The sequence below is a fragment of the Odocoileus virginianus genome, chromosome 18 (assembly GCF_023699985.2).
Source record: "Odocoileus virginianus isolate 20LAN1187 ecotype Illinois chromosome 18, Ovbor_1.2, whole genome shotgun sequence".
NCBI lineage: Eukaryota > Metazoa > Chordata > Mammalia > Artiodactyla > Cervidae > Odocoileus > Odocoileus virginianus.
In genome coordinates, this window is record NC_069691.1 from 21814837 (window position 1) to 21841226 (window position 26390).

The 26390-nt window shown below is 41.1% G+C and overlaps 1 protein-coding gene and 1 non-coding gene across 2 annotated transcripts in view; both read left to right on the forward strand.

Annotated features, from left to right (window-relative positions):
• The first annotated feature begins 6156 nt into the window (after window positions 1-6156).
• Window positions 6157-6229, forward strand: TRNAG-CCC (transfer RNA glycine (anticodon CCC)). Its single transcript has one exon. It is a non-coding gene; the product is annotated as a tRNA-Gly (tRNA).
• A 19750-nt stretch (window positions 6230-25979) lies between these two features.
• The window catches only part of RCL1 (RNA terminal phosphate cyclase like 1), a 66141-nt gene continuing 65730 nt past the window's right edge, over window positions 25980-26390 (forward strand). Inside the window, exon 1 of the mRNA XM_070480438.1 lies at window positions 25980-26272. Coding sequence (XP_070336539.1) covers window positions 26137-26272 — 136 coding nt within the window. The 5' untranslated portion in view covers window positions 25980-26136. The remainder of the gene's footprint in view (window positions 26273-26390) is intronic.

Here is a 26390-nt window from a genome sequence, read left to right on the forward strand (position 1 = left end):
CTGGTACCACCATCTACCAGACTGTTTAAACCAGAGAGCTAGATGTGATATTTGGTTCAGCTCTTCCCCTTCATATCAAATCCATTAGCAAGTCCTATCATTTCTACTTCTTAAATATATCTCTAATATGCCCACTTCCTTCTCTCTCCACAGTAATCAAAACCATCTGTCATCTGCTGCCCAGACAATGGGAGGACCCTCTTTGTTGGTCTCCCCACTTCCTCTTTCAGCAACCCCCTCCCCCAGCCTGCATACCACCCACCAACCAGTAGACCCTCTCTGTGATTCTTGGGCACCCTGGTTATTTATTTCCTTCAGAGCACTTGTCACAAGCTATATGTTTATTTTTGTCTTGCACTTTATTGTACATCTCCTTCACTAGCTTGTGGCACCATGGGGTGGGGAATCTTGCCTGTTAACTTCATTGCATTCTTGTATCCTTTCTGCCTAGCACAGTGCCTGGCACAGACTAGATAGTAGTTTTTAAATGAATGACATTAGGTCTAAGAGTTTAGGTTTTAGTTAGTAAACAATGAGGACCTATGACACATTTCAGGAAAAGGACTAATAAAACATAAGGATGTATTAGGGGGAATAATGAAGAAGCAATTGGATGGACATGAATTTGAATCCTCCTTACTAACATCTTTCCAGTTGATGAGGCCTAAAGTGGTTGGTGTTGTGAAATTCAAGACGGAATTCTTGGAAACAGTTTAAAGGAGAATTCTTTTTTCCCCAGCTTTATTGAGAAATAATTGATACATGTCACTGTATAAATTAAGGTGCACGGCATGATGGTTTCATTTACGTATGTTGTAAAGTGATAGCTACGTTAGGATCGGCTCATACTTGTCTTGTCATAAAGATGCAATTTAAAAAAGAAGAAAAGAATAAAGGAAAAAAATTTTCTTCCCTTTATGAGATAAAAGGAAAATTTCTGTCTTTGTAAATATGTGGAGAAGAAAAGAGAGGCATTGATGTTGTAACTCTGGTGAACCAGAAAACTATCATTACTTCCTCTGTTAAAAAGAAAAGGGATGACATGACTGGAAAAAACCTCAGATTTCAGCAGAAGATGAGTTCAGCTTTTAGACATGTTGAGTTTGAGATGATTATAATTATTTCTTATGGGCCACTGAAAACAGCCTAACTGGGAAACTTCTTTGACAACTTAGCCATGAAATAGTCATTGAGTTTATTAAAGTTAGGGAATTACAATAAGTTCTTTAATTCTAACAGAAAGGAGAGAGTTAAAACTTTAACATTCTGAATCCTGTGTTTAAGGACACAAGTAATTTTGTGCCATGATTTTGTTACATAAAACACGACCATTAATAGGTATGCCATTTGTCCATTGAATATAGAAAGATTTTATTGTATGAGTACCAGTCATATATGATTTAATTTCTACTTATGACAATATATAATGTTTTATAAATAAGAGGGAAAGGGGGAAACTTTTTTTAACTAAAAAAAAAAAGACTCATAATGTCTCTTGCTGACTATCTTTGGGGTGAGCACTTGCCTTTATACACCAAACATATGTAAGCACAGAAGTTACTAAATGTTCCCAGAAATCACTGGAAATTTCCCTCCAAGAAGTACACACATGTTGATGTTTCTTGGAATTCCCTGCAGCTGGTTTCTCCTCTCTGGTTTCCCTTGTCTGGTTTTAGACAGCCTTGGTCCCCAAAAATCACTGGGCTAGAATTATACAATAAGTCCATTGTTTCAGTACTTCTCCCTGAAGGCAAAATTCAGGGGTTTGTCCTTTTTGTAAAATAATAATAATAATAATAATAATAAATTATAGTCCCAGACTTAACTATTATTCTCTGTGTGGTTTTGATCTCTTAGAGGATTGTCCCAGCAAAAGTATCTTTTATGGTTTTAACTTGGGAAGGTGGTGGTGGGGAGGAGTGGGCAGGGAAGGGAGTAGAGACTAGTGTATGTCAAATTCAGAGTCGTCTGGCTTATTAGATTGAACAACGGTCCAGAGGTGAGGGACTGGGAAAGAGAATGGTCTGGAAATAATGACATTGAGAAATAGACCAAATTCAGTCAGTTCAGTCACTCAGTCATGTCCAACTCTTTGTGACCCCAGGGACTGCAGCACGCCGGCTTCCCTAACCATCGCCAACTCCTGGAGCTTGCTCAAACTCATGTGCATCGAGTCAGTGATGCCATCCAACCATCTTGTCCTCTGTTGTCCACTTCTCCTCCTGCCTTCAATCTTTCCCAGCATCAGGGTCTTTTCAAATGAGTCAGTTCTTCACATCAGGTGGTCAAAGCATTGGAGTTTCAGCTTCAGCATCAGTCCTTCCAATGAATATTCAGGACTGATTTCCTTTAGGATGGACTGGCTGGATCTCCTTGCAATCCAAGGGACTCTCAAGAGTCTTCTCCAACACCACAGTTCAAAAGCATCAATTCTTTGGTGCTCAGCTTTCTTTATAGACCAACTCTCACATCCATGCATGACTACTGGAAAAACCATGGCTCTGACTAGATGGACCTTTGTCGGCAAAGTAATGTCTCTGCTTTTTAATTGCTGCCCAGGTTTGTCATAGCTTTTCTTCCAAGGAGCAAGCGTCTTTTAATTTCATGGCTGCAGTCACCATCTGCAGTGATTTTGGAGCCCAAGAAAAGAAAGTCTGTCACTGTTTCCACTGTTTTCCCATCTATTTGCCATGAAGTGATGGCATGATCTTCGTTTTTTGAATGTTGAGTTTTAAGCCAATTTTTTCACTCTCCTCTTTCACTTTCATCCACAGACTCCTTAGTTCTTCACTTTCTTCCATAAGGGTGGTTTCATCTGCATATCTGAGGTTATTGATATTTCTCCTGGCAATCTTGATTCCTGCTTGTGCTTCATCCAGCCTGGCATTTCACATGATGTACTCTGCATGTAACTTATATAAACAGGGTAATAGTATACAGCCTTGACATACTCCTTTCCCAATTTGGAACCAGCCTGTTGTTCCATGTCCAGTTCTAACTGTTGCTTCTTGACCTGCATACAGATTTCTCAAGAGGCAGGTCAGGTGGTCTTATATTCCCATCTCTTTCAGAATTTTCCACAGTTTATTGTGACACACAGTCAAAGGCTTTGGTATAGTCAATAAAGCAGAAGTAGATGTCTTTCTGGAACTCTCTTGCTTTTTCTGTGATCAATGGATGTTGGCAATTTGATCTCTGGTTCCTCTGCTTTTTCTAAATCCAGCGGGTACATCTGAAAGTTCTTGGTTCACATACTGTTGAAGCCTAACTTGAAAGATTTTGAGCATGACCTTGCTAGTATGTGAAATGAGTGCAATTATGTGGTAGTTTGAACATTCTTTGGCATTGCCCTTCTTTGGGATTGGGATGAAAACTGACCTTTTCCAGTTCAGTGGCCACTGCTGAGTTTTCCAAATTTGCTGGCTTATTGAGTACAACACTTTCACAGCATGATCTTTTAGTATGTGAAGTGGCTCAGCTGGAATTCCACCACCTCTACTAGCTTTGTTTGTAGTGATGCTTCCTAAGACCCACTTCACTTCGCACTCCAATGTCTGGCTCTAGGTGAGTGATCACACCATCATGATCATCTGGGTCATTAAGATCTTTTTTGTGTAGTTCTTCTATGTATCTTGCCACCATTTCTTAATATTTACTGCTTCTGTTAGGTCCATACCGTTTCTGTCCTTTATTGTGCCCTTTGCATGAAATGTCCCTTTGGTATCTCTAATTGTCTTGAAGAGATTTCTAGTCTTTTCCATTCTGCTGTTTTCCTCTATTCCTTTGCATTGATCACTGAGGAAGCCTTTCTTATCTCTCCTTGCTATTCTTTGGAACTCTGCATTCAGATGGGTGTATCTTTCCTTTTCTCATTTGCCTTTCACTTCTCTTTTCTCAGCTATTTGTAAGGCCTCCTCAGATAATCATTTTGCCTTTTTGCATTTCTTTTTCTTGGGGATGGTCTTGATCACTGCCTTCTGTACAATGTCATGAACTTCTGTCCATAGTTCTTCAGAAACTCTATCATATCTAATCCCTTGAATCTATGTCTCACTTCCACTGTATAATTGTGAGGGATATGATTTAGGTCATACCTGAATGGTCTAGTGATTTTCCCTATTTTCTTCGATTTAAGTCTGAATTTGGCAATAAGGAGTTCATGATCTGAGCCACAGTCAGCTCTTGATCTTGTTTTTGCTGACTGTATACAGCTTTTCCATCTTTGGCTGCAAAGAATATAATCATTCTGATTTCGGTATTGATTATATGAAAATGTCCATGTGTAGAGTCATCTCTTGGGGTTTTGGAAGTGGGTGTTTGCTATGACTAGTGCGTTCTCTTGGCTAACTCTGTTAGCCTTTGCCCTGCTTCATTTTGTACTGCAAGGCCAAACTTGCCTGTTACTTCAAGTATCTCTTGACTTCCTACCTTTGCATTCCAGTCCTCTATGATAAAAAGGACAACTTTTTTTGATGTTAGTTCTAGAAGGTCTTGTAGGTCCTTATAAAGCCATTCAGCTTCTTTGGCATTAGTTGTTGGGGCATAGACTTCGATTACTGTGATATTGAATGCTTTGCCTTGGAAATGAACAGAGATCATTCTCTCATTTTTGATAATGCACCCAAGTAGTGCATTTCAGACTCTTTTGTTGACTATGAGGCCTACTACATTTCTTCTAAGTGATTCTTGCCCACCGTAATTGATATAATGGTCATCTGAATTAAATTCACCCATTCCTGTCCATTTTAGTTCACTGAATCCTAAAATGTCAATGTTCACTCTTGCTGTCTTGTTTGACCATTTCCAATTTACCTTGATTCATGGACCTAACATTCCAGGTACCTATGCAAATTTGTTCTTGACTGTATCGGACTTTACTTCCATCACCAGTCACATCCACAACTGTGTGTTGTTTTTGCCTTGACTCTGTCTCTTCATTCTTTCTGGAGTTATTTCTCCACTCTTCTCCAGTAGCATATTGGGCACCTACTGACCTGTGGAGTTCATCTTTCAGTGTCATATCTTTTTGCCTTTTCATACTGTTCATGGGATTTTCAAGGCAAGAATACTGAAGTTGTTTGCATTCTTTTACCCAGTGGGCCCCATAATTGCTACAGTGTTGTCATAGCAAAACACTGGAAATTGTTGTGGATTGTTGAATAAAATGGCCCATCCACACAAAGGAAGCTGTAAAGAGAAATGAGAAAGAACTGTGTGTTCTTCTGTGGAGTGATTTCTAACACATATTTATCAGTTGAAAACTGACATGAAGAAAATTCTGTATAATATGATACTGCTTATCTAAGAAAGCAGAAAGAAGAGAGAATAAAACTATATTTTATAAAATAAGGATAAACTAAAAACTTTAAAATATCTGTCATTTATATGGGAGAGGGAAGGGACAGGATAGAAAGGATGGAAACCATAGCTACCTTTTTCTACATATACTTGTGTTTTGTAAATTTTACCTAATTGTGAAACAAAGTTAAAAATTTTTTAAGTCCCTAAAATTGGAAGCAAATGAAACAAATAAACCTAAGTCTATAATGAGTAGATGGCATAACTATAGAGAGTGGAACTATTTTAAGACTTAAAACATAGGAAATTCCCTATACATTCCTTCTGGTGTATACTCTGGGGAGAAAAACAAATGCTGTAAGTTCTTTTTTATAAGTGTATTGTTGATGTTATAATTATTGTTCTGACACTAGTTTTGTGTTTTGTGGGATAAAGCAAATGAGTAATTATGTTGGGGTCCTTGGGAATCAGGTTTTGGGGGGGGCAATGGAAGCAGAGATACAAATGTAAGAATAATGGAATTAACTTAAATACCTTGAATCCTGAATGGAAGTACCACTACAAATTCACAGTATAGTTTTATCTTAAAAAGAAGAAGTATTTCTCTGCTTTGTCTCCTGAAAAAGACTAGAAACAAGGACAATACAGTAGATTACCCAGATCTACTTAGTGGCCTACAGTTCCCACTAAAAGAAGTCAGAACTTCTTAGGAAAATAATTGATTTTAGATGAGAGATAGAAAAGATACAGGTTGGTTCTGGAACACCATCTCATCCAAGAAAGCAAGGATGTTATTAGGATACACTTGAATAAGGCAAAAAGGTTCAGCAACCAAGTAAAGAGTCACTTCTTGGGACTTGCCTGGTGGTCCAGTGGCTAAGACTCTGTGCTCCCAATGCAGGGGGCCCAGGTTCAATCCCTGGTCAGGGAATTAGATCCCACATACCACAACTACGAATTCACATGCCACAGCTAAAGATCCTGCATGCTGCAACTAAGACCCAGTGCAGTTAAATAAAATAAATAAATATTTAAAAGAGAAAAAGAGAGTCACTTCTTAGAGAGAGGGGATAATTTGGTTATTATTAAGAATACTAATTGCAGTGATTTGAATCACATCAAATATATTTAAATTAATGAGCTCATAAAGGGTCACATACTCCCAAATCCCCAAAGGATACCTTTGCAGAACTCATTATTTTGAAAATTGGTAGATAAATGAAAAGGAACAAACGCAGATCTTACATTTTCTCTGTGAACTGCACCTCAGCTAACCAGATACTAGATGAGAAGAAGTTTCTCTTCAAGGAGATATTTGACTTAATAAATGAAAAATAAATAACTGAGTTGGAAAAGTACCATTTTGCAGCCCCTCCTGATGAATTAATGGAGGTAGACAATGGTCATCCCTGGCTGCCAACATGAAAAAGAAGAGCCATCTAGACATTCTATGCCTCATGACAGCGGTGCACATCCTACCTATAGAGTATGCCTTCTGCTCCCTAGTGCCCCATTACCCCAGATTTGATCCTGAATCTTCTGAGTCCTCTAATATCTGTTACTGTCAATATTTTTGTTCCTAGGAGATATTTCGCAACATCTGGAGATTGTTTTTTGGTTGTCTCAGTTGGGAAAGGTAGTTCTCCTAGTATCTTGCAGTTAAAAACTGGGATTTCTGGAACTCTCTTGCCTTTTCCATGATCCAGTGGATGTTGGCAACATGATCTCTATTTCCTCTTTCTTCTCTAAATCCAGCTTGAACATCTGGAAGTTCTCTGTTTGTTGAAGCCTCACTTGAAGGATTTTGAGCATTACTTTGCTAGCATGTGAAATGAGTGCAATTCTATGGTAGTTTGAACATTCTTTGGCATTGCTTTTCTTTGGAATTGCAAAGGAAACTGACCTTTTCCAGTCCTGTGGCCAGTGCTGAGTTTTCCAAATTTGTTGACATATTGAGTGCAACACTTTATTAGCATCATCTTTTAGGACTTGAAATAAATCAGATGGAATTCCATCACTTCCACTAACTTTGTTCATAGTAATTCTTCCTAAGGCCCACTTGTCTTCACACTCCAGGATGTCTGGTTCTAAGTGAGTGACCACACCACTGTAGTTATCTGGGTCATTAAGACTTTTTTTGTGTAGTTCTTCTGTGTATTTTTACCGCCTCTTCTTTATCTCTTCTGCTTCTGTTAGATCCTTGCTGTTCTGTCCTTTATTGTGCCCATCTTTGCATGGAGTGTTCCCTAGGTATCTCCAGTATTCTTGAAGATATCTCTAGTCTTTTTCATTCTATTGTTTCCCTCTATTTCTTTGCATTGTTCACTTAATAAGACTTTCTTATCTCTCCTTACTATTCTCTGGAACTCTACATTCAGTTGGGTATATATTTCCCGTTTTCCTTTGCTTTTTGCTTCTCTTTTTTCTCAGCTATTTATAAAGCCTCCTCAGAAAACCACTTTGCCTTCTTGCATTTTTTTTTTCCTTTGGGATGGTTTTGGTCACCATCTCCTGTACAATGTTATGAACCTCCGTCCATAGTTCCTCAGGCACTCTGTCTACCAGATCTAATCTAATAATGCTCAAAATCCTCAGACTAGGCTTCAACTGTATGTGTACCAAGAACTTCCATATGTACAAGCTGGATATAGAAAAGGCAGAGGAACAAGAAATCAAATTGGCAACATCTGTTGGATTAAAGAGAAATCCAGGGAATTCTAGAAAAACATCTACTTCTGTTTGATCAACTATGCTGAAACCTTTGACTGTGTGGATCACAACAAACAGGAAAACTTCTAAAGGAATGGAAATCCCAGACCACCTTACCTGCCTCCTGAGAAACCTTTATACAGGTCAAGAAGCAACAGTTAGAACTTTATATGGAACAACTAACTGGTTCAAAATTAAGAAAGGAATATGTTAAGGCTGTATATTGTCACCCTACTTATTTAAATTATATGCAGAGTACATCATGCGAAATGCTGGGCTGGATGAATCACAAGCTGGAATCAAGATTGCCAGGAGAAATATCACCAACCTCAGATATGCAGATGATACCACTCTAACGGCTGAAAGAAAAGAACTAAAGAGCCTCTTAAGGAGGGTGAAAGAGGAGAGTAAAAAAGCTGTCTTAAAACTCAACATTCACAAAAGCAAGATCATGACATCCAGTCCCAACATTTCATGGCAAATAGATGGGGAAAAAGTGTAAACAGTGGCAGATTTTGTATTCTTGGGATCCCAGATTACTGTGGACAGTGACTGCAGCCATGAAATTAAAAGATGCTTACTCCTTGGAAGGAAAGCTATGACAAACCTAGACAACATATTAAAAAGCAGAGACATCACTTTGCTGACAAAGGCTTGCATTACCAAATATGAGAGTTGGACCATAAAGAAGGCTGAGTGCCAAAGAATTGATGCTTTCAAACTGTGGTGTGTCTGACTCTGCAGCCCTATATACTGTAGCCCACCAGGCTCCTCTGTCCATGGAATTCTCCAAGCGACAACACTGGATATGAATCTTTTACAAATATTTACAGATGAAATGTTATGTTGCCTGGGATTTCCTTCAAAATAATTTAAGATGAACATGGGTAGATGGATGGAGGTCTAGATGAAGTAAGATTGTATGTGAATTAGTACTTGTTGAATTAGATACATAAGTACATGAGGGTTCACTCTCTAGTATGTTAAAATGATGCACATAAAAAGACTTTAATCATATATTTTGTAAAATGATGGTGATAACAGATGGTAATTTTTTAAAAATGTCCTTTACTTTAAAATTAAAATGTAGCATCTTTCTTTGTCAGTGTTTTAACTATCTATTACTGCATAACAAATTATTCCAGAACTTTGTACCTTCAAACTACGTTATCTCATATGGTTTCTGAGTATTAGGAATCTAAGGGTAGTATAGCTTGATGGTTCTGGGTCAGTATCTGTCCTAAGGCAGTAATCAAGATGCTGGCTGAGGCTGCAGTCACCTGACTGATCCTGGGTGTCCCTCTTTCAAGATGGTTCACTCACATGGCTGTTGACTGGAGGCCTCAGTTCCTTGTCATGTGGCCTCTCTATAGGGTTGCTGGAGTGACCTAATGTTGAGGCAACCAGCTTCACTCACAGAGAGAAATCCAAGAGAAAGAACAGGTAGAAGGCCGCAGTGTTTTTTATGACCTAGTCTTAGAAGTCACACTGTCACTTCTGCCATGTTTTATTTGTTAGAAGTGAGTTAGTGAGTCGAACCACACTCAAAGGAAGGTTAATTAAAATCTACCTGTTGAAGGGCATATCAAAGAATTTCTGACATTTTTAAGCCACCACAATTGATCTCCTTCTTTTTCCTTTTAATTTTATAGGCCTGTAACATCAAAAAGTGATAAAACTATAGTCTCAGAAAACCCCTTCTAATGTAAAATAGACTGTAGAACTGGTTTTCAGTAAATTGAGGGACCGTACCTACTTTTTACTCATGAGGTTAAGGTGCCTTCTTACTTATTATCAGAAGAGTCAATCTAAATTCTATAATAGTAAGTTATTTTAACAAGTGAAAATGATATGTTGAAACAATTTGAAAGAAACATGTAAGGATGAAAATTCCCAGTTCAGAAAGTACTGAAGGGTAGGAGAAATTCTGAAGGATAAATTCATTTGTAATATCAATAAAAATGCTCAGTGGGGTGAAAGGAGAGCAAATATATAGGACTGCTACCAGCAATGAACAAAGGCCAACTCTTAGCTTCTCATCTTCCAAATATCCTCAGGCTTATCATAATGAGAAACATTCGTAGTAGCTGGATATAATCCTATAGTTTCCTTTATTGAAAACCTTGTCTTGTGCAAAATGTGTGCTATAAGCTAAATAAGGGTACTACTTCCTCTGTACCCTCCAGACCTTCATACTGGCTTATAGCTACTTTCATATCCCTTGTATCTTCTTTTTTGCACGTCTTTCATCTCCATCATGTCAGAGAATCTGAAAGCGTAGTTCTTGGACCCCTTGCAGCATGAACACCTGGGAAATTTTAAATATGCATTTCTAGAGCTGATCCCACACCTAACAAATTAGAAAATCTTAGATTGTGGCCCAGGAGTGTGCATCTTTAATAAGAGCTCCAAGAAATTTTTGGTACAGTGAAGTCAAGAACCACTAGATTAGGCTGTGAGTATACTAGAAACAGGGTCTGTTTCTTGTTCATCTCTACATTCTTAGTCCTTTATCTTATGTCCTTGTACATTTGTTGGCATGGCCAACCCTGGCACTCTAGTAGGTGTTAGATAAATGTTTATGGAATTGAATTGAGTTGGGAAAATATCTACATATTATGAAGTTTTAACTTCACAAAGTCATGAAGAGATTCTGGGTGATGAGACTCTTGTGTGGGTTCGTTAAAGTTGTCACGTATTATTTTGCCTATCTAGCATCTGTTACCTCTTATGATAACAGAACTTCAATTTTCTTTAGGGGAGTCACTGCTCTCTGTTGCTCCATTCTTGTAGTTTAAGAGACACTGATGCTACTTTCTCTATGAAGGGGGTGAGCATGTGACTTAGATTTGGCCAATCAGAGCACCATATTCCTGCAAACAGCGGTGATTGTGTCACAAATGGGTATGTGATCCAGCAGGGCCAATAAGAGCTCTACTCTACATTTGCTGATGCTATTGGGAAAAAAGTGGCTTATTCATGCTGAGTTTGCTCTGCTGGTAGAACATGAGTTTGGATTTTCTAATGACCATTTTTGCCTCCCTCTGATGTACTTTCTGTCTCTGTAGATTTGCCTGTTTTGGACACTGTGTTTAAATGGAATTTTACAAAGAGTGTGTGTGTGTGGATAGCTTCTTTCACTTGACATAATGTTTTCAAAATTCATGCATGTATCAGTGCTTCTTTCCTTTTTATGGCTGGGTAATATTCCATTATGAATATACTCTATTTTGTTTATTCATTTAGCAGTTAATGGGCATTTGAATACCTTTTAAGTTTTTACCTTTTTTTTTTTTTAACTTTTGGTTCTTATTTATTTAGTTATTTATTTATGGCTGCACTGGGTCTTCATTCCTGCATGTAGGCTTTCTCTAGTTATGGTGCAAGGGCTTCTCATTGCTGTGGCTTCTCTTGTTGCAAAGCACAGGCTCTAGGCTCACTGGCTTTAGTAGTTGTGGGATGTGGACTCAGTAGTTGTGTCACATGGGCTTAGTTGCCCCACAGAATGTGGGATTTTCCTGGACGAGGGATTGAACCTACATCCCCTGTGTTGGCAGGCAGATTAATAACCAATGGACCACCTGGGAAGCCCCCAATTAACTTCTGATGAATCAATAAATTCCTTTTTATGGTTAAGCATTTTTAATACAATGAAAGACTTGTTCTGCATAAAATATTGGGCCATATGATTGGGATTTGATGCAGGCAGTGAATAAAATATAGGAACTTAAGACAGTTCTAGAAAATCAAGAATGTATGATTTATGTAACAAAGCCACATTTGTGTATTGGCATCACTTCACACTGCAGGTTTCATAGTTATAAATCCTAATGTATCATAATTGTGATATAATGCTTGTTGCTTTAAGATTGGCAACTGGTGGGAGTTACCTGGTGGTCCAGTGGTTAAGACTCCTCGCTTCTACTGCAGGGGGCACAGGTTCCATCCCCAGTCAAGGAACTAAGAAAGATCTCATGCTGTGTGACATGACCAAAAACAAACAAAAGGTTTGTAACAGATACCTTAAAAATTATTCTCTGACTGTTTATCACCTGCTGATTATCCACTTTCCTTTCATTTTCACAGTCAATGAAGAGAATTTATGTTTATCTGTGAAAGAGAGATCCCCCACCCAGCTCCTCTCCCAAAGGCTATGAAACAAACACAGAAACTTTTTCAAATTTTAATATTTATTTTTATGTATTCATTTGACTGCACTGAGTCTTAGTTGCAACCCACAGGATCTTCTATCTTTGTATGGCACAGGGAATATTTAGTTCCAAACTTCTAGTTATGTCATGTGGCTCTAGTTCCCTGCACTGGGAACTCGGTCCCCCTGCATTGGGAGTGTGGAGTCTTAATGACTGGACCACCATGGAAGTCCCCTCAAATTTTATCAATGTTTTTACTGCTAACAATTATAGAAAAACAAAAGTTAAATATCATAATCAGGGGGCTCTGAGAATCCTAAGACATCTTTAAAAGCATTAGTGATGGTTGTCCCTAGTTATCAATACACAGTGACCCAAATAACCATGATGGTGTAGTCACTCACCTAGAGCCAGTTATCCTGGAGTGTGAAGACAAGTGGGCCTTAGGAAGCATTACTACAAACAAAGCTAGTGGAGGTGATGGAATTCCAGCTGAGCTATTTCAAATTCTAAAAGATAATACTGTTAAAGTGCTGCACTCAATATGTCAACAAATTTGGAAAACTCAGCAGTGGCCACAGGACTGGAAAAGGTCAGTTTCCATTGCAATTCCAAAGAAAAGCAATGCCAAAGAATGTTCAAACTACCATAGAATTGCACTCCTCACATGCTAGCAAAGTAATGCTCAAAATTCTTCAAGCTAGACTTCAGTAGTATGTGAACCGAGCACTTCCAGATGTACAAGCTGGGTTTAGTAAACAAGGGAATTCCAGAAAAACATCTACTTCTGCTTCATGGACTACAATAAAGCCTTTGGTTGTGCAGATTACAACAAACTGTGGAAAATTCTTAGAGATAGGAGTACCAGACCACCTTACCTGTCTCTTAATAAACCTGATTGCAGGTCAAGAAACAACAGTTAGAACTGGACATGGAGCAACAGACTGGTTCAAAATTGGGAAAGGAGAACAAGAAGACTGTATATTGTCTCCCTGCTTATTTAACTTCTATGCAGAGTACATTATGCAAAATGTGGGGCTGGATGAATCACAAACTGGAATCAAGATTGCTGGGAAAAATATCAGCAACCTCAGGTATGCAAATGATACCACTCTAATGGCAGAAATTGAGAAGAAACTGAAGAGCCTCTTGATGAGAGTGGAAGAGGAGAGTGAAAAAGCTGGTTTGAAACTCCACATTAAAAAAAGCTGAGATCATGTCATCCAGTCCCATCACTTCATGGCAAAGAGAACAGGAACAAGTGGAAGCAGTGACAGGTTTATCTTTTGGAGCTTCGTAATCACTGCAGATGGGGACTGCAGCCGTGAAACTAAAAGATGCTTGCTCCTTGGAAGAAAAGCTATGATAAATATAGACAGCGTATTAAAAAGCAGAGACATCACTTTGCTGACAAAGGTCCATAGAATTAAAGCTATGGTTTTTCTAGTAGTTATATATAGATGTGAGAGTTGGACCATAAAGAAGGCTGAGCACTGAAGAATGGATGCTTTTGAACTTTGGTGCTGGAGAAGACTCTTGAGAGTCCCTTGGACAGCAAGGAGATCAAATCAGTCAATGCTAAAAGAAATCAACCTGAATACTCATTGGAAGGACTGATGCTGAAGCTGAATCTCCAGTACCTTGGCCACCTGACATGAAAAGCCAACTCACTGGAAAAGACCCTGATATTGGGAAAGATTGAAGGCAAAACGAGAAGGGGATGGCAGAGGATGACATGGTTAGATTGCATCACTGATTCACTGGACATGAGTTTGAACAAACCCCAGGAGATAGTGAAAGACAGGGGAGCTTGGTGAGCTGCAGTCCATGGGGTTAAACTGTCAGACATGACTTAGCAACTGAACAGCAACAACTAGTTATCATCCAAATATAAATGGGACTTGGGCTGATATAGCTCAATAGTTCCAACCTTCTTAGATGTTCCCTTAAGAGAGAGGCATTTGTCATAGAAGGACAGACCATTTGACTTGTATTTCTTGAAACTCAGAAAGTCTATCATCTCCATCAACGCCTTTAACACCTTTCATAAGACATTTAATCAGGTGTAGGAGAGAGCACAGGCTTTAGAAGTCAAACAAATCTGGGTTTGAAAACCAGTGTAGTAATTTTCCATTACTATGTAATAAATTACCACAACCTTAGTTGCTTGAGCATGCACTAATTATCTCACAGTTGCTGTGGGTCAGAAGTTCAGGCATGGCTTCGTCGGGTTCTGTGCTTCAGAGACTGTCAACCTGGACTAGGTTCTTATTTGGAGGTTCTACTTCTAAAACTTCAACTTCTAAACTAGTGACTTTACTTGGATGTGTAGCTTTATGTATTTCATCAAATTTGGAAAGTTTTGGCTCACATACTCTTTCTATCCGTGTCTCTCTCTCCTCTTCTGTGAGACTCCCATTATGTGTATGTAAACATATGCCTTTTTTTTTTTTTTTTGGCCACACTGTGCTGCTTATGGGATCTTAGTTCCTGACCAGGGAATTGAACCCATGTCCCCTGCAGAGGAAGTGCAGAGTCCTAACCACTGGACCACCAGGGAATTACCCTCTTGTTTTTGTTAAGCTTCTCAAAGTGTGATCCTTAGGCCAGAAGCATCAGTATCACTTGGGAAACTTTAGAAATGTAAATTCTCAGGCCCTAACCCAGAGGTACTGAAGAAACTCTGGGAATGAGGCCCAGGAATATGAGCCCTCCAGGCTATTTTAATGCATGATAAAGTTTGAGAACCAATGTTTTAGCCAGTTATAATTTATTAATATAGGCTAGCCATGCATGTTTCAATGAATTGATTAGTTAATCAATTGTAGTCACAGTGATTAAACACCTACTAGATGCCAAGCACTGAACATACAATGAGATGACTTCTGCTCTAATTGATAGGATCCAGTCCTCAGGCACACTGGATCACAGAGTGTTGTTAGGAAGGCTGCCACATAAACAGGTTTCAAGAGGTAATAAGAGGGTATATATGTGGAAATGTACTTGTGACTAGTCATTGTGGGAGTGCAGAGAGGAGAGTGAAAAAGCTGGCTTGCAACTCAACATTCCAAAAGCGAAGATCATGGCATCCCATCATTAAGTGCCATCACTTCATGACAAATAGATGGGGAAAAAGTGGAACCAGTGACAGATTTTATTTTCTTGGGATCCAAAATCACTGTGGTTGGGACTGCAGCCGTGAAATTAAAAGACGCTTGCTCCTCGGAAGAAAAACTATGACAAACTCAGACAGCATTTTTAAAACCAGAGACATCACTTTGCTGACAAAGGCTTGCATAGTCAAAGCTATTATTTTTCCAGTAGTCATGTATGGATGTGAGAGTCAGACCATAAGTAAGGCTGAGTGCCAAAGAATGGATGCTTTTGAACTGTGGTGATGGAGAAGACTCTTGAGAGTCCCTTGGACAGCAAGGAGATCAAACCAGTCAATGGTGAAATAAATCAACCCTGAATGTTCTTTGGAAGGTCTGATGCCACCTGATGTGAAGAGCCAACTCAGTGGAAAAAACCCTGATGCTAGGAAAGATTCAGGGCAGGAGAAGAGGGTGACAAAGGATGAGATGGTTGGATGGCATCACTCATTCAGTGGACATGAGTTTGAGCAAACTCCAGGAGATAGTAAAGGGCAGGGAAGCCTGGAATGCAGCAGTCTCTGGGGTTACAAAGAGTTGGACACAATTTAGTGACTAAACAACAACAAGAGAAGGAGCACTGGAAATAAAAAGGCATCCTAAAATTGGAGCAGTGTAAGAAAGAGTTCCAGGCTGAGTTGAGTAAAAGCCCATTGAACCATTATGATTTGAATAAAGAAGATGATAAGATAGCAGAGTTGGTGGAAGTGTGGTGGTGAGCAATTTTCTCTATAAACTGGGAAGAATGTGTTTCTACTCTGGCCTCTAAATCCATTGCTGAGCTAAGTTCACTTTCATCACTATTGAAATGGGAGTAATCATGGAGGTAATTATAAGAGAAGATATTTATCATTGTGATATATATCAGTGTGAAAGAAGAATATATGAAGGGATTTTAAAAACTGTAATGGACAATTCTGAAAATAAAAGCAGAGAGAATTGTATCATTAAACCCCTATGTATGTATAACCCAACTTTTGAGGTAGTTGTTGTGACCAAATGAGATCATGTGTATAAAGCCTTTATACAGAGCCTTAATATCAGTTCAGTTCAGTTGTTCAGTCGTGTCCAACTCTTTGCGACCCCATGAACTGCAGCATGCCAGGCCTCCGTGTCCATCACCAGCTCCTAGAGTCTACCCAAACTCATGTCCATTGAGTCAGTGATGCCATTCAACCATCTCCTGCTCTGTCATCCCCTTATCCTCCTGCCCTCAATCTTTCCCAGCATCAGGGTCTTTTCAAATGAGTCAGCTCTTCGCATCAGGTGGCCAAAGTGTTGGAGTTTCAGCTTCAACATCAGTCCTTCCAATGAACACCCAGAACTGATCTCCTTTAGGATGGACTGGTTGGATCTCCTTGCAGTCCAAGGGATTCTCAAGAGTGTTTTCCAACACCACAATTCAAAAGCATCAATTCTTCGGCACTCAGCTTTCTTTATAGTCCAACTCTCGCGTCCATACATGACCACTGGAAAAACCATAGCCTTGACTAGACTTTACAGGAATTAAGACCATCCCCAAGAAAAAGAAATGCAAAAAAGCAAAACGACTGTCTGAGGAGGCCTTACAAATAGCTGTGAAAAGGGAAGCAAAAAGCAAAGGAGAAAAAGAAAGATATACCCATTTGAATGCAGAGTTCCAAAGAATAGCAAGGAGAGATAAGAAAGGCTTCCTCAGTGATCAATGAAAAGAAACAGAGGAAAACAATAGAATGGGAAACACTAGTGATCTCTTCAAGAAAATTAGAGATAATGAGGGAACATTTCATGCAAAGATGGGCTCAATAAAGGACAGAAATGGTAGGGACTAAACAGAAGCAGAAGATATTAAGAAGAGGTGGCAAGAATACACAGAACTGTACAAAAAAGATCTTCACGACCCAGATAATCACGATGGTGTGATCACTCACCTAGAGCCAGACATCCTGGAATGTGAAGTCAAGTAGGCCTTAGGAAAGCATAACTACAGACAAAGCTAGTGGAGGTGATGGAATTCCAGTTGAGCTATTTCAAATCCTGAAAGATGATGCTGTGAAAGTGCTGCACTCAATATGCCAGCAAATTGGAAAACTCAGCAGTGGCCATGGGACTGGAAAAGGTCAGTTTTCATTCCAATCCCAAAGAAAGGCAATGCCAAAGAATGCTCAAACTACCACATAATTGCACTCATCTCACATGCTAGTAAAATAATGCTCAAAATTCTTCAGTCAGGCTTCAGCAATATGTGAACTTACACATGTTCAAGCTGGTTTTAGAAAAGGCAGAGGAACCAGAGATCAAACTGTCAACATCTGATGGATCATCGAAAAAGCAACAGAGTTCCAGAAAAACATTTCTGCTTTATTGACTATCCAAAGCCTTTGACTGTGTGGATCACAATAAACTTGAAAATTCTTCAAGAGGTGGGAATACCAGACCACCTGACCTGCCTCTTGAGAAACCTGTATGCAGGTCAGGAAGTGACAGTTACAACTGGACATGGAACAAGACTGGTTCCAAGTAGGAAAAGGAGTATGCCAAGGCTATATATTGTCATCCTGCTTATTTAACTTACATGCAGAGCACATCATGAGAAACGCTGGGCTGGATGAAGCACAAGCTGGAATCAAGATTGCCGGGAGAAATATCAATAACCTCAGATATGCAGATGATACCACCCTAATGGCAGAAAGTGAAGAAGAACTAAAGAGCTTCTTGATGAAAGTGAAAGAGGAGAGTGAAAAAGTTGGCTTAAAGCTCAACTTTCAGAAAACTAAGATCATGGCATCCGGTTCCATCACTTCATGGCAAATAGATGAGGTTACAGTGGCTGACTTTATTTTTCTGGGCTCCAAAATCACTGCAGATGGTGATTGCAGCCATGAAATTAAAAGACGCTTACTCCTTGGAAGGAAAGTTATGACCAACCTAGACAGCATATTAAAAAGTAGAGACATCACTTTGTTAACAAAGGTCTATCTAGTCAAGGCTATGGTTTTTCCAGTGGTCGTGTATGGATGTGAGAGTTGGACTATAAAGGAAGCTGAGCACCGAAGAATTGATGCTTTTGAACTGTGGTGTTGGAGAAGACTCTTGAGAGTCCCTTGGACTGCAAGGAGATCCAATCAGTCCATCCTAAAGATCAGTCCTGAGTGTTCATTGGAAGGACTGATGCTGAAGCTGAAACTCCAATACTTTGGCAACCTGATGCGAAGAGTTGATTCATTTGAGAAGACCCCGATGTTAGGAAAGATTGAGGGCAGGAGAAGGGGATGACAGAGGATGAGATGGTTGGATGGCATCACTGACTCAATGGACATGGGTTTTGGAGGACTCTAGGAGTTGGTGATGGACAGGGAGGCCTGGTGTGCTGTGGTTCATGGGGTCACAAAGACTCGGACATGCCTCAGCAACTGAACTGAACTGAACTGATTAGATGGAGTCAGTAATGGCATGTGTACCAGTCAGGGTTCAAGCAAAAAAGCAAAAGAGGTTAATTGTAGGGATCTGACCTTATCAAGTGTGGGGGCTAGTTTCATAATCTAAATGAGGCTCTCGTCTTTGTACTTGATGACAGAGCTCAAAATCAACAGGGATGAGCTGGAAGCTGCATCAGTTGCTCACTGACTCCAAGTCTCTAACTTTAGTGACCAGGAGAAGACAGCTGTCCTTTATCATGGAGCCCATGACAGTTGGGGCTGCTAGGATCAGGTAGGAGCTAGAGGACCAGTGGGCCTGGCTGCTGCTACATGCCAACAAGGTAATTATGTGAAGGGAGCCTGGTACCTTGTGAAACATAAGAAGTGTGGCTGTGACTTCACTCTTAAATCTCATGTAAGGTGTTCTTTGCAGTTTGCTTGGCAACCCACTCCAGTATTCCTGCCTGGAGAATTCCGTGGACAGAGAAGCCTGGGAGGCTACAGTCCATGGGGTCACAAAGACTCAGATGCAACTGAGCACACATAACAAAACTGAGAATTACGCACAGAAGGGGATTCAGGGACATGGAGTTTTGGTTATTCATCACTGTGTAACAAACTACCCCCCGAGCCATAGCTTAAAATAGTAACAATCATTTATTGAGCTCAGAAATAGGCAATTTGGGCAGGCCTCAGTGAGGACAGCTCATTTGTGCTACATATGGTGTCAGCTCGGGTGACTCCAAAGACTTGTCTGAGGCTGGCTGGGGACTGGAATCATCTGAAGGCTCCCTCACTCCCATGTCTGGCGGTTGATGCTGGCAGCTGGAACAGCTGGTGCTCTGTCTGTGTGGTCTCTCTGGCATGGCAGCTTCATGGTAGCCAGACTTCTTATTACAGTTCAGAGTTCCAAAGACACGAGATGAGAGAGGCAGACAGACAGCGACAGGCAGACAAAGCTTTTGTTCCGGTTCTGCCATTTATTAGCGGTGTCACTTTAAGCAAGTATCACTTTAAGCATTTATTCTCTCTGATCCTCAGTTCTCAAATATTAAAAATCAGAACTTATATTGGAGTTTCTGAGAAGAAGACCCTTAGGCAATAATTTGAGTGAAAGTAGTTTATTTGGAAGTTAATCCCAGGAAATATCAGAAGGGAGCTGGGAAGCTTGCAAGGATGCCAGTAAAAGGTACTTAAGCAAGTAACCCGTTTGGCAATGGAAGCTTAAAACCTCTGGGGAACCCTGGGGAACCAGTGTAGAACTTATGTCTCAGAACTAGGATATCACCTCAAACTAGCCATTGGGTGAGGACTGGGTGGAGGTGGAGGGTGGGGGGTGAGGGTGGGGAGTGGGAGGTGGTTGAGGGAGAATTAATTCCCAGCAGTTTTGCCCTGTTAAGTTCTACAGGCGAGAAAAACCTTTAGACAAAGAGATACAGGTGCTGTTGGAGGACAATTAAGCAGGTTTGCACTGAAAATAGTAATAACTGAAGGGATATGAACAGGGCACCGACAGGGGTTGATACAAAGGGTATTAGTTGTTTTTTTAAGGTCGTTGAATAACTAAAGTGAGATAATACACAAAACGTCCTCTACTGGTGTGATGGTTCCAGTTTTTGCTTTGGGATCCTCCACATCAGGAGTCAAAGGAGGCATTCAGAGGTCTTGGAATTTTGAATACTGTCAACTTCCTAAAAGTAAGTCTCAACAAATGACATTAATGTATATGGATTACCACTTCCCTCAAAGAACTTCACAGCTGATCATGTTAAACTTTGCATTGTTGTTGTTGTTCAGTAGCTAAGTTGGTTCTGACTCTTTGTGACCCCATGGATTGCAGTAGGCCAGGCTTCCTTGTCTCTCACTTCCCTGTCCCTCTTGTGGAGTTTGCTCAAACTCATGTCCAGTGAGTCGGTGATGCTATCCAACCATCTCATCCTCTGTTGCTTCCTTCTCCTGCCTTCAATCTTTCCCAGCATCAGAGTCTTTTCCAGTGAGTTGGCTCTTTGCATCAGGTGGCCAAAGTGTTGGAGCTTCAGCTTCAGCAACAGTCCTTCCAATGAATATTCAGGGTTGATTTCCTTTAGGACTGACTGGTTTGATTTCCTTGCAGTCCAAGGGAATCACAAGAGTCTTTTCCAGCACCATAATTCAAAACCATCAATTCTTCAATGCTCAGTTTTCTTTATGATCCAACTCTCACATCCATACATGACTACTGGAAAAACCATAGCTTTGACTATAATAGGGATCTTTGTTAGCAAAATGATGTCTCTGCTTTTCATGTTTTCTAGGTTTGTCATAGTTTTCCTTCCAAGGAGCAAACATCTTTAACTTCATTGCTGCAGTCACTTCTGCAGTGATTTTGAAGCCCAAGAAGATAAAACCTGTCACTGTTTCCACTTTTTTCCCTTCTGTTTGCCATGAAGTGATGAGACTGGATCCCATAATTTTCTTTTTTGAATGTTGAGTTTTAAGTCAGCTTTTTCACTGTCCTCTTTCACCCTCCTCAAGAAACTTTTTATTTCCTCTTTGCTTTCTGCTATTACAATGGTATCATCTGCATATATTAGGTTGTTGGTATTTCCCCTGGCAGTCTTGATTCCAGCTTGTGATTCATCCAGCCTGGCATTTTGCACAGAAACATAAAGTAATATGCACAAAAGGCAAATAAGCAGGGTGATAATTAACAGTCTTGATTTATTCCTTTCTCAATTTTGAAACAGTTCATTGTTTCATGTCTGGTTCTAATTGCTGCTTCTTGACCTGCATACAGATTTCTCTGAAGATAGGTAAGATGGTCTGGTATTCCCATCTCTTGAAGAATTTTCCACAGTTTGTTGTGATCCACACAAAGGCTTTAGCATAGTCAATAAAGCAGAGTAGATGTTTTTCTGGAATTCCCTTGCTTTCTCCATGACCAAATGAATGTTGGCAATTTGATCACTGGTTCCTCTGCTTTTCTAAATCCAGCTTGTATATCTGGAAGTTCTCAGTTCACATACTGCTGAAGCCTAGCTTGAAGGATTTTGAGCATTACCTTGCTAGCATGTGAAATGAGTGCAAATTGTGTGGTAGTTTGAACATTCTTTGGCATTGCCCTTCTTTGGGATTGAAATAAAAACTGACTTTTTCCAGTCCTGTGGCCACTGCTGAGTTTTCCAAATTTGCTGTCATATTGTGTGTAGTACTTTAATAGTATCATCTTTTAGGATTTGTAATAGCTCAGCTGGAATTCCATCACTTCCACTAGCTTTGTTCACATTAATGCTTCCTAAGACCCACTTAACTTCACATTCCAGGATGTCTGGCTCTAGGTGAGTGGCCACACCATCATGATTATCTGGGTCATTAAGACCTTTTTTATACAGTTCTGTATATTCTTGCTACTGCTTCTTAATCTCTTCTCCTTCAGTTAGGTCCTTGTGGTTTCTGTGCTTTTATCGTGCCCTCATTTCATGAAATATTCCCTTGGTATCTCCAATTTTCTTGAAGAGATCTCTATTCTTTCTCGTTCTATTGTTTTCCTCTGTTTCTTTGCATTGTTCATGTAAAAGGCTTTCTGTGTGCTATGCTCTGGAACTTTATATTCGGTTGGGTATATCTTTCCCTTTTTCCATTGCCTTTCAGTTCTCTTCTTTTCCTTCTTTGTAAAGCCTTTGCTGTCAGACAACCACTTTGTCATCTTCCATTTCTTTTTCTCTGGGATGGTTTGGTCACTGCCTCCTATACAGTGTTATGAACCTCTGTCCATAGTTCTTCAGGCACTCTGTCTACCAGTTCTAACCCCTTGACGTTGTTTGTCACCTCCACTGTATAATCATAAGGGATTTGGTTTAGGTCATACATGAATGTGCTAGTGGTTTTCCCTACTTTCTTCACTTTAAGTCTGAATTTTGCAACAAGGAATTCATGATCTGAGCCACAGTCAGCTCTTGATCTTGTTTTTGCTGGCTATATACAGTTTCTCCATCTTCAGCTACAAAGAATATAATCAATCTTATTTCAGTGTTGACCCTCTGGTGATGTCCATATGTAAAATAGTCTCTTGTGTTGTTCAAAGAGGGTGTTTCCTTTGACCAGTATGTTCTCTTGACAAGACTCTGTTAGCCTTTGCCCTACTTCATTTTGTACTCCAAGGGTAAACTTGCCTGTTTCTCCAGATATCTCTTAGCTTTCTACTTTTACATTCTAATCCCCTATGATGAAAAGAATGTCTTTTATGGTGTTAGTTCTAGAAGGTCTTGTAGGTCTTCATAGACTCTGCAGATGACCATTATATCTACTACTGTGGGCAAAAATCCCTTAGAAGAAATCAAGTAGCCCTCATAATCAACAGAAGAGTCTTAAATGCAGTCTCAAAAATGACAGCATGATCTTTGTTTCCAAGGCAAACCATTCAATAGCACAGTAATCCAAGTCTGTGCCCCAACCAGTAATGCTGAAGAAGCTGAAGTTGAATGGTTCTATGAAGACCTACAAGATGTTCTAGGATTAGCACCAAAAAAAAAAAAAAAAAAGATATCCTTTTCATCACAGGGGACTGGAATGTAAAAGTAGGAAGTCAAGAAATACCTGGAATAACAGGAAAATTTGGCCTTGGAGTACAAAATGAAGCAGGGCAAAGGCTAACAGAGTTTTGCCAAGAGAATGCACTGGTCATAGCAAACACCTTCTTCCAACAAGAGATGACTCTACACATGTACATCACCAGATGGTCAATACCAAAATCAGATTGATTATATTCTTGTAGCCAAAGATGGAGAAGCTGTATACAGTCAGCAAAAACAAGACTGGGAGCTGACTGTGGCTCAGATCATGAACTCCTTATTGCCAAGTGAAAAGTGAAAGTCACTCAGTTGAGTCCGACTCTTTGTGATCCCAAGCACTATACAGTCCATGGAATTCTCCAGGCCAGAATATTGGAGTGGGTAGCCTTTCCCTTCTCCAGGGGATCTTCCCAACACAGGGAATGAACCCAGGTCTCCCGCATTGCAGGCAGATTCTTTACCAGCTGAGCCACAATGAAGCCCAAGGATACTGGAGTGGGTAGCCTATCCCTTCTCCAGCAGATCTTCCCAAACCAGGAATCAAACCAGGGTCTCCTACATTACAGGCAGATTCTTTACCAATTGCCCTGTCAGGGAAGTAGATCACAGTAAACTGTGGAAAATTCTTCAAGAGATGGGAATACCAGACCACCTACCTGCCTCCTGAGAAATCTGTATGCTGTCAAGAAGCAACAGTTAAAACTGGACATGGAACAACAGACAGGGAAAGTGGTACGTCAAGGTCATATATTGTCACCCTGCTTATTTAAGTTATATGCAGAGTACATCATGCGAAGTGCTGGGCTGGATGAAGCACAAGTTGGAATCAAGGTTGCAGAGAGAAATATCAATAACCTCAGATATGCAGTTGACACCACCCTTATGGCAGAAAGTGAAGAGGAACTGAAGATCCTCTTGATGCAAGTGAAAGAGGAGAGTGAAAAAGCTGGCTTAAAACTCAACATTCAGAAAACTAAGATCATGGCATCCAGTCCCATTACTTCATGGCAATAGATAGGGAAACAATGGAAACAGTGAGAGAGCTTATTTTCTTGGGCTTCAAAAATCACTGCAGATGGTGATTGTAGCCATGAAATTAAAAGACACTTGCTCCTTGGAAGAAAAGCTATGAGAAGCCTAAACACCATATTAAAAAACAGAGACATTGCTGACAAAGGTCCATCTAGTCAAAGCTATGGTTTTTCCAGTAGTCATGTATGGATGTGAGAGTGGACTATAACAAAAGTTGAGCACTGAAGAATTGATGTTTTTGAACTGTGGTGTTGGAGAAGACTCTGAAAAATCTCTTGGACAATAAGGAGATCAAACCAGTCAATCCTAGAGGAAATCAGTTCTGAATATTCATTGGAAGGACTGATGCTGAAGCTAAAACTCCAGTACTTTGGCCACCTAATGCGAAGAGCTGACTCACTGGAAAAGACTCTGATGCTGGGAAAGATTGAGGGCAGGAAGAGAAGGGGATGACAGAGGATGAGATGGTTGGATGGCATCACTGATGCGATGGACATGAGTTTGAGCAAGCTCAGGAGTTTGGTGATGGACAGGGAAGCCTATCGTGCTGTAGTCCATGGAGTCACAAAGAGTGGTACTCGACTGAGGGACTGAACTTAACACCTCTAATAGCCTATAGGAGTTCAGACCTTCCGGCGGTTCCTCATAACTATTAACCCACATAAGACTAGCCACCTTCTTTAATCTTACTCAAACTCTGACCCCTTCCAGAAGCCCCTCTTTCCCCATATGTTCTGGAACTCATGACTCATATTTCCCAAGAATAGCTGCAAACCAACTGTATTATGGAATTGAACTCCCAAGTCTGCAGTCATTTTATACTTAACTGTGTTATCTTCGAAGATTTTTGAACAGAGGAGTGACATAATCCAATCTTTGCAAAGATTTTGGTGTGCACGATTAGAAGATGACAGGAAAGAGGGAAAAGCTGTGTGTGTGTCTAAGGTATTACAGCTACCCATTTTGAGGCATGAGAGGCGGGAGGACCCGACTTGGCATGAAGCACGGTGACAGTAAAGCAAGCCACTGAGGCGAAAGTGGCAAAGCTTCGTGTCTAGTAAACAATGGCCTGGTATCTGAAGACTTCGGTTCCAGTCTAGCAGTGTTGCTGGTGTCTTCCTCAAGTGTAGGGAAGGAATGACACTACCTCGCAGGGTCACAGAGCGGAGCGAGGGGATAAAACTGGCTGCGTGCTCTGCACTGTGTCTGCAACAGGGTAAAGCGCGCCAATCCTGTTTTCTTTTCTATTAGGAAAAAGCGGAGGGAGATTATACCATCCACATCCCAGAGATTGCCGTTAGTGGTGAGCCTAAGTACCGGGCATGCTGTCCACTCCCCTTACCCCTAAGGGGGAAAGATCCCGAAGAAACTGGCAGGGAGGGTGTGCTCCAAAGCGTCCGCTCCCAGGCCTCTCGGCAATCCATCCCCCGCCCCAAAGCTCCTCCAGCTGAGAGCTGTTGCCGGGGCCCGGGCACCGCCCAACTCCAGTGCAGGCCAATGGTAGCGCGGCCTGGGCACCGCCCAGCCGCAGTGAAGGCCTATAGCGGCGCGGCACGGGCACCGCCCCGATTCTCCGCCGGCCAATAGAGGCGTGGCCCGGTGCTGGGGACCGCCTCCAGCCGGGCGGGTAGGTGGAGAGGCGGTCACCGGCTCCGCCTCACTCCCCTCTGACCCGGTGTCTCGTCTCTCTCTCTTCCTGTTCCAAACCACGTGGACGCGCCGGGGGCTGCGGGAGGGAACCCAGGCCGCCCCTGCCGCTGTCGCTGCTACTGCCAGTACCGCAGCCCCCTCACCCATCCGAAGTCGACTCGTCCCTGCTACCCGCGTCTTTGGGGAGGGCGTGCACATGGCGACCCAGGCGCACTCCCTCAGCTACTCAGGCTGCAACTTCTTGCGCCAGCGTCTGGTCCTGTCCACTCTGAGCGGGCGCCCTGTCAAAATCCGAAAGATTCGGGCCAGAGACGACAACCCCGGCCTCCGAGGTAACTCCGGGGCGCGCAGCTCGCAGGGTGGGCGCAGGGCCCGAGGGGAGACCGCGCTCTTTCCCTGGGGGCCGGCACTCAGGGAGCCTCCGGGTTCCGTGGGCGCGTGAGGGAGGGC